The sequence below is a fragment of the Caenorhabditis briggsae genome, assembly GCF_000004555.2.
Source record: "Caenorhabditis briggsae complete genome, chrIII, whole genome shotgun sequence".
NCBI classification, from domain to species: Eukaryota; Metazoa; Nematoda; class Chromadorea; order Rhabditida; family Rhabditidae; genus Caenorhabditis; species Caenorhabditis briggsae.
In genome coordinates, this window is record NC_013490.2 from 7,392,468 (window position 1) to 7,401,387 (window position 8,920).

The 8,920-nt window shown below is 39.4% G+C and overlaps 3 protein-coding genes across 3 annotated transcripts; 2 read left to right on the forward strand and 1 right to left on the reverse strand.

Moving 5' to 3' along the window:
• Window positions 1-928: 928 nt before the first annotated feature.
• CBG16488 lies at window positions 929-1,852 on the forward strand (the record flags this gene model as incomplete). Its single annotated transcript, XM_002641775.2, has 5 exons — window positions 929-1,016; window positions 1,063-1,228; window positions 1,272-1,425; window positions 1,474-1,602; window positions 1,649-1,852. The coding sequence occupies 5 exons, from the start codon at window positions 929-931 to the stop codon at window positions 1,850-1,852; spliced, it is 741 nt and encodes a 246-aa protein (XP_002641821.2).
• Window positions 1,853-2,605: 753 nt separating this feature from the next.
• On the forward strand, window positions 2,606-3,173 carry CBG16489 (the record flags this gene model as incomplete). Its single annotated transcript, XM_045243993.1, has 3 exons — window positions 2,606-2,685; window positions 2,730-2,918; window positions 2,963-3,173. The coding sequence occupies 3 exons, from the start codon at window positions 2,606-2,608 to the stop codon at window positions 3,171-3,173; spliced, it is 480 nt and encodes a 159-aa protein (XP_045095979.1).
• Window positions 3,174-3,941: 768 nt separating this feature from the next.
• CBG16490 lies at window positions 3,942-8,344 on the reverse strand (the record flags this gene model as incomplete). Its single annotated transcript, XM_045243994.1, has 12 exons — window positions 3,942-4,180; window positions 4,682-4,775; window positions 4,819-5,124; window positions 5,167-5,737; window positions 5,782-5,990; window positions 6,037-6,248; window positions 6,296-7,111; window positions 7,158-7,644; window positions 7,694-7,898; window positions 7,952-8,124; window positions 8,166-8,270; window positions 8,312-8,344. 12 exons carry the CDS (start codon window positions 8,342-8,344, stop codon window positions 3,942-3,944), a joined length of 3,450 nt encoding a protein of 1,149 aa, XP_045095980.1.
• Between the last annotated feature and the right edge of the window lie 576 nt (window positions 8,345-8,920).

Consider the following 8,920-nt stretch of genomic DNA (forward strand, 5'->3'; position numbering starts at 1 on the left):
TGATGATCAGCATGAAGATATCAAAGTACGTTATCCGCTTCCCCGGAATCGGTGGAGTGTCGAGATCTTGTTTCGGTGAAAAGACGCAGACAACGAAATGGCTAGTGTACACTCGAGTGTTTAAAGTATTTTTAATAATATATGCTATATATATATGCTCTCTATAATTTTCTCCGATTTTCTCCGAAATTTCAGCTAGATTGGTTCATTCTCCGCGGTTTCGCGGAATTTTCTCAATTTCTCCGAATTTTTCTACATGTTGGTGAATAACCCCATATGTGTTTAAAAAACATATCATGAATAACTTCATTAAATGATGAAGAAGCAGTATGAAAAATCATTCAGAATAGATTGCTTTTAAACGATGTATTGATTCGTCGCGGAATCTGCTGAGAAAATCATTTGTTTTAGGCAAAAGGAGGGGGTCGATTGAACAAAAAACACCGGTCAACACTCATACCGATAAGAGCTTTCAATGTGAACTCTAACTGCTCAGATACAGCAAAATCACTCGATTTTGTTATATTTATTATTCGAGTAACATGTGTTTACATCTCAGCTGAGATCTCAGTAATTTCGGGAGAGTTGAACTATTTATGTATGTTCGTACCTTGAACAAATTGATGATCAGGGTCTGCCATTTCAAAACTTTACGAATTGATTCGGTCTGAATACAAGATGAGAGCCGTGTCTCTTCACATGAGCAGCTGACTATTGATGTCATCTCTGAAAACAAAAAGTTGGCACATGCGTTTTCCAGCTTTTTCGAATTCGCCGCATTTCTTCTGCAATGCCTTCACATGTTATCATTATTTCCCGTCTTTTATTGTTAGGTGAACGATAGAAGATAATAGGTCATTATCAGATAATTCCCTGGTTGTCTGTTCTACCTCTTCTCTATTGCGACACTCATCATCTGACCCAGCCTATGTTCATTCAGTTCATTCTAGTCCCCGTTTGTCGTATTCTGTCACGTAGAACACTCGCAATGGATACTCCATCGATCGATATTCAGAGTAGGTGTTGCTATCAGGCTTCACATAAATAAATTGGTTTTTTCAGATATTAGAGCAAAATACAACAACTCCCAAGAGCCATATCTGCTCGAAGAGAAGCTCCCTACTACTGATCCATTCTCCCTTTTCGATATCTGGTTCCGTGATGTGGCATCTCAATCTGATTTGACATTTGAGGAAATCAATGCGGTCTCATTGTCAACTGTCGGAAAGTCAGTTCAAAACTTAGTTTACCTTCAACACCTTTCTTTTCAGGGATCTCCGCCCGTCGTCGAGAATGGTCCTTCTTAAAGCTTACACACCAACTGGCTTCTCTTTCTTCACGAACTATACTAGTAGAAAAGGAAATCAGTTAAAAGAAAATCCGAACGCCGCTATGCTTTTCTACTGGCCGAAAGTAAATCGCCAGGTTTTATATAGTTCCAGAGTTTCCACCTAAATGACTACTATTTTGAAGGTGAGAGTGGAAGGAGTAGTTGAGAAGCTTCCTAACGAAATGGCAGTAGCTTATTGGAACTCGAGACCTCTGGCAAGCCGCATTGGATCAAAATCGAGCCTTCAATCAGAAGTAGTACCAAATAGACAGGTTTTTTCAAAATGGTTTTATTTAAGCTTAATATTTAGTTTTTCAGTTTCTGGAATCCAAAAAAACTGAACTGACAGAATTGGCTGCTCGCGAAGGTGGCGATGCCATCACGAAACCGAATTCGTGGGGAGGCTTTCATTTGGTTCCACAATACTTCGAGTTCTGGCAAGGACAATCTGACCGTCTTCATGACAGAATAGTTTTCGAACAAGATCGTGAAGCCTGGCTAATCAAGAGACTTTCTCCATAGTTCGATTATGTATATTATTTCTTAAAAAGAAATGAACCCGTTTTTAAACCTATATTCGCTTTAATTACTACTTCTTTATATAACAACAAGTGATTTGATTGTACACGATATTAAAAACAAGGAATGACATAAAAAATCGGTTGAAAAATACACGGTAAAGAAAGTGATTGAGAAAAAGGGGAAATACAAAAAATACATAAAAGGGACAAAAGGTGGCACTTAATTCCGGGGGCACAAAGATTAGGGGGCACAAGGGGGCACAACTGATTCGGGGGTACAAAAAAAATGATTTGGGGGTACAAAGCCAAGGGGGCTCAATGGTTTGGGGGCACAAATTCTTAGGGGGCACAACCTAGTTTGATTAGGGGCCACAAAGTGGCTTCCTTAGCTGCAAAACGAGATATGCTTAGGGGGCACAAATTTTTGATGAGGGGGCGCAAATTTTTGATGAGGGGGCGCAAATTTTTGATGAGGGGGCACAAAATTTTTGTTTTTTTGTTCTGAAAGGATTTTCTTCACAATCTTGTTAGTTCTTATTTCGTTTTTCAAATTATTGTGTTTTTTTTGCTTTTTCTTAAGTTTCGGCTTCTTCCTTTTTCTTATTCAGAAGAAAGTTTACAGATAGAATTTTAAAATTCTACAAAGAGCTTGAAATGGATGACAGATGGCTAGATGATGATGATTATGGACAAAAAGAGTACGAAACTTTACAAAACGCAAATTTCTCTATGTTAGATCAAGAACGAGAAGAATATGATCATTTCGGAAATGATTATGACACTGGATTCGAAATTCAATACGAGAACGAAAGCTTCTGTAGTTTGCATTCACTTGTAAGCTGAGAGTATCATCAATAAACATTTACTTCCTCTTTTAGGATCTCGGTCGGAGCGCATTTGTCACAAGGAAAAGTAAAAAAGTTCTATTATCAACTTGAGAGAAACATCAGCGAGCTTAGCAGAAAAGCTATCACTAAAGCCAGAAATGATGGGCGAGTGTCTCGACGATTTCTCGGACGAAAGTACACCGCTTTTTCACATGATAATACTTCCAGAACCATCCGAAGGTACGGTATCGTTTCCATATTGAATTAACAATATGTCCATTCAGATTCGTATCGGCAAGAGATTCTTCTCCGATCAACCAGAACTCTGTATTGGCGAGAAGATCCATGTCGTTGTCACCGATTCCGTTCTCTCCATCCCCAGAATGTTCTGTTGATCTTTCAAAGAACACCACAGGCTTACTATTAGACCTGTCAGCAGCTATGAACGTGAGCTCTGATTCAAAATCTAACGCGAATGTGACTCAAGAAGACTAGGAAAACATGTCCGCCAATTCATGTTCAAGTTCTTGGATATTGTCAGATGAGCGCCCGAGAAGAGAACGGTGTGACTACAATTTTTTGTACTCTAATTTAATGAATACGTTCAGAAAACAAAAAAGAAGATACTCTCCGTCCACATGTTCAAGGTCAGCAAATAGTAGTATAAACTAGACGGAAATAACGCGGAATCGTACAATGCTCATTAAGCTCTCTTGCTTACTACATTTTTCATGTTTCCCACTCACCCCCTATCAAATTTGTTGTTGTTTTTCACTGTTTTTTAATGTTGTTACACTTACCCCATTGATTCTGAAAATGAATCTAATAAAATACGTCCGAAATTTGAGAAGTGCCAAGAAAAGCCTATGCATACTTTGAAAGGAATTTTGAAAGCTCTCTTGTCTTTAAGTTTTCCGAAAATCCTTTCAGAACAAAAAAAAACAAAAATTTGTGCCCCCTCATCAAAAATTTGCGTCCCCTCATCAAAAATTTGCGCCCCCTAAGCATATCTCGTTTTGTAGCTAAGGAAGCCACTTTGTGCCCCCTAATCAAACTAGATTGTGCCCCTAAGAATTTGTGCCCCCAAACCATTGAGCCCCTTGGCTTTGTACCCCCAAATCACTTTTTTTGTACCCCCGAATCAGTTGTGCCCCCTTGTGCCCCCGAAATTAAGTGCCACAAAAGGTTAGTGATAGTTACTAAAATAATTATTATAATGATTATTATAGTGATTATATCGAAGAGAAGGCCTCTAGTTACGTTTTAAACTGAGTTCGGAGCTGGCCCAGCCGTCTCATTCTGCGGGAGACGAAGAGTGTTGACAGTCAACGGAGATCCGGATGGATTCGGAGAACAAGCCAATGGGGGCATTATCGCATACATTCTGCGCATTTCAGGTCCGAAAATTCCGTTTTCCTTCATTTCCAGATATTTGTGATATAGCTTCAGAGTATACCTGGCATCAACGACGGAATCGTGAGAGAACTCCTGAATCGATTCTCCTGAAAAAAAATCGCGATTTTATTCTGATTACTAAAAGTCGAAACAAGCTAAGCATAGGTCGTGCACCAGGTTCAATATATGTTTAGGACATGAACTAGATTTTAATTTTCAGGCCATGACATAGACTTCAAAGTTAGATCCTGACCCATACTTTGATTTTTAAGTCATGACCTAGATTTTAATTTAAGTCTTGACATAGATATTGATTTTCAGTTATTGACCTAGATTTCGATTTTAGGTCATGTCCCAGACTCCTAAATTAGGTCATGATCCAGATTTTTAATTTTTAGGTCATGACCTAGATTTCAATTTAGGCCATGACCCAGATTTCAATTTATCTCGTGACCGATATTTTGGTTTTTAGACCACAACACAAATTTCAATTTTTAGGTCATGAAATTCCAAGTTTACGTCATGACCCAGATTTTAATTATTAGGTTACACCCAGGTTTTGATTTTTAGATCACATTAGTGTGATGACAAGAAACATACTAGCTCACCTAGAACCTCTCTGACCAAAAACTGCAATGAAAGCATCCTTTGAGCACCGAGACGCCATAAATTAACAGTGTCGATGATTTGTGGTTCGGCGATCTGAACATTTAAATTATTGAGACCATCTGAGACGTCTGCTTACATGAACATTTATGACAGCGAAATCGTTATGAACAGCATGTCCTACGAAAACTACTCCTCTCTGAATCAATACATGCATTCGAAGCATCAGACGTTTGTGTGTGGTTAGGTACTTATCCGACGTCTGTGGGGATAAATCGGATTCCACGATGCCACTGAATTTTGTAAGGTAATCAACTACTTCCACATCTTCATCCAGCTTGATATGATCATCAAATATGATCTTTTCTCCTGTTACGTCTAGACATGACGCACGTCCGAGAGCCTTTGTCTGTACTGATTTACCGTTGAATTCGAGAAGATTGGTCTGAAATATAAGGAAATCTCAAATAGGTAACCAAAATTTAACACATGCCTTGATTCTAATGAATTCAGCATCTAATCCGACCAGATCACCTTTCTTTGGAAGCTCATCAATCGTCTTGACGGCTGCCGAATCATTGAGACAAAGAGCAACATTATTCTCAGCAAAAAACAGCTCATCAGAAACATTTCTTTCTGTGATTGCCACTTCATAACCTTTTTGTCTATAGCCAATGAACGCAGGCAGTTTCCATCTCGCATCCAAATGTCTCGCTTCGTGGTCGTGTAGCCTGCTGACTAGTTGCTCATTGATTAAAGTCCAAGCAGTGGAAGCAACTGGACTTTCTCTGAGTAATGTTACAGGATGGGTCCAAACAACGTCCTGTTGTCCATTTCCGATCAAACTAATTATTGCGTCGAGCTCATAAATAACAGCTCCAGGCTCATCGTAATTCGGAACATCCGAAATGTCAGAGAGACGAACTATTCCATCACAAACTTTAGCAGAAATACGAGACGGTAAATAATGCTTCCAACCAAAACCATCAATGTCATCTAGAAGCTTCGTCTGCTCAGCAGCCCAATCAATTAGGCCATGACCGTATTTGCAGGATCTTCTAAAAAATCGAACTATTAGACAGAAAAGTATGTAGCTTCTTACTGATCACGACATGCCTCTCCATATCGACATTGTTTTTTCTCTAATGGTGACTCCGGAACACGCCCGAATTCTCCAAACGAAACTGGCCTGCTTTCGTCAGCTGCTAATTGTCTTTGCCAAAAGTCTAGATATTCGACTGAAGATGTGTTCGTATCTATGAGTAGAACAGGGGAGAGCTCGCGAATCTTTCTTTTGCATTCCATACGAGTCTGTTAAATTTCACATTTTTTTGATAACTGGTTGAAATCAAAGTACCTTCTCTTTGCAATCTTCACATTGTCTCTCTCCAGAATCAGGACCAAGATGAAGGGATTTTTCCACGAGTTGACAGAATGAGGCCTGTTGGATCGAGGCATAGTTTAGAGTCAGAAAACTAACAGTTCCCTGTTCCACATTTTGCACTTTTTGACATCGAACACACCGCAAGTGTCTATCGAATTTGGTTACGACGGTAGAATCTACTGAATCTTCAAAATTTCCCTTTAAAAACTAATAACAGAGTTTCTTGACAAACCTTTATCTGTCATATCGTTGAGGATAGTTCTGGTCACTTGTTGAATTGCAGACAAAACTCCGCCTGTTTTCAATGACACTCCGTTTCGTGCAAGAGCCCAGGCTAGATTCATTGTGACAATTTCTTCCTCTAAGCCGATCTTTGATGGGAACGCAGTGAACAAAAAATGCAATTCGCAGGTGACGCATGAATCATTTAAACATATATGCTGGAGAACTATATTCCGAAGCGAAGTCATATAGTAAACGACTTGAACAACAGCGTTAGCAAAAAGATTCATTGCATGAGTCGATTGCATAGTCACATGTCGGATGACGTTCCATTTATAACATTCCACCGTGTCGTCTGTGGTTTTTCTTCGCCGGTTAGCTCCTTGGATGACTGGAGGCGCCCTTTTCTTGTACAATTTGGAAACTTTCACTTTCTCTATCGAAACAGGAATAGGGCTCTCCATCACTTTCTGATCGGATGGTATTTCGATGAACTCGTGGTCCAGAAAGTAAGGAACAATGTTGAAAAGTTTGAGATTGGTATGTATCCGAGGATTTGTGATTTGCAAAGCATAATGTATCGATTTTGCATTCTTCATTTCTGAAGGTGGCTTTCGTGGTCTATGAACGATTTGCGTCAGCTCGCTTGGCCAATTACTGACTAGATCTTCTTGTGGAAAAGGAATAGGAATAGATCCAACTGAGTGTGAAACATCATCAATTACGAAGGAGACGGGTGGTTGTACTGGCGGAAGAGCGAAAATGGTATCTTTCGAGTTCTCATTCACCAGTGGCTGATCTCGATCGGTAAAAAGATTTACCATTCCTGGAATTCAAAAAAATCATACACATTGTATTTCATTCACACTCACCCATGCTATTCCCAATGGCTAGAAAATTTTTAGTGCTAGAGTAATCGAATGACGTGATGATGGTAGTATCCATGGAGAACTCGATACTTGAGGTGACAGGAGACATCATATCGAGCATTCTGACTCCTGCTGGATAGTTGGTCCACGCATTAGGCTGCACATCGATTTGGTCTCTGTTGAAACATGTCTGATAGACGACAGCTAGACGATCGCAATATGATGGCATGAATCGAACGAATTGTGGACAGTGATTCATTGAGATGGGCGATACATGTTTATACATTCGAAGATCAAAAACTTTGATAAATTTTTCCGAGTGTTTGGATTGTCTGAAATGAAAGTAAATGACTGTGAATGAGAATGATACTGACAATGACAATCCACACGTTACTAAATGATGCCCCTGAACATCGAAATCTAGAACCTTGTCACTATGGCATGTAATAATTCGAACGGTTTCGAAGTTTTTTGGATTTTTGACATGAATCTGTAAAAAACAATGTTCGCATAAATGTTATTGTTGAAGGGAATCTCACCCTTCCCAGAGAATCTGCTGTGAATGTATTTGTACCGTTGTATCGAATGATTATACCAGTTTCGTCACTTTCTAAATCTGTCGTTCGTATTTCTTTTTCTTTCGCGAAATCATAAATAATTAGTTTGTGGTCGAACCCGCCGAGAACAAAAGTGGAACTCCCTGGTAATCGGTGCAATGATACCATATTTTGCATAGTTTTTGGACTGCAATGAAATTTCAGACAACTTTTCTTTTCATTGTTTTTATGATCACTTACCTATAGGTGCCAAGAGGTACTCCTTGTCTAGATGTGGCACGGAGATTTGTACTGGTTAAAGTGAAAATTGCGTTCTCTGTTGGTTCAATATGATGAACACCACTATGTCTTGAGATTGCGAACGCAGTATAACGGGAAAAGTGATTCGTAGGGAGCCAAGATGCAACTTTTCCCTACAATCTAGGTTTTAGTCGAATTAAGCAGTAAAACATACAGTTGCCGACCCTGTCCAGAAAAGCTCTTCATATGGGTCGAACTTGATTGAAGATACCGGATTCTGTATGACAGTATTGATGTTCAGAGGAGGGATATAACGCCACTGAAAACGATCTGTGATCGAGATATTTCTTAAAAGCTTACATCATTTCCTTGACTAGTTCCTGCGTTCGCCATTTTTTATCGAGTATTTCAGAGTAGCTTAAATTAATGTTAGTAGACGATATCTGAAAAAAATCTACTTAAAAACGAGGAATCGGTTAAATAATGAGGGAAAACATGGTTCGGACAGGTGGGGGGCTAGTTTATAGAGAAAAGGATTGCGGAAAAGTTCAAACAAGTGAAACACTGATAACTACAAGTTCTACTAATTTGCTAAATTTTTAGAATCGGCATGTGATAGAAAAAATTCGGTGTAGGTTTACGATAAACCTTTCGCGCCAGCGGGTGGAGCGGAGTGTCGTTGCATTTTGAAAGGCGCGAGAGAAGGGTTTGCGAGTGTGTCAACTAGAGGGTGAATAAGAGCGGATCGAGAAAAGCAGAAACAGTTTTTTTTTGAGTACTTATTCCGATTAAAGGAGATTTCCCGGAAAAAAATCTCGATATACAAATGTGTTGTTTTTCTTGTACGGCGTCGATGAACCCCTTCCGGCGGAAAATATATTTGAAAGCGCATAGCCGGTCATGAAGAGAAAAAGAGAGCACACCAACTGGGAGGAAAAGAAAAAGTGGGAAGAACCATCTGGGAGGAAA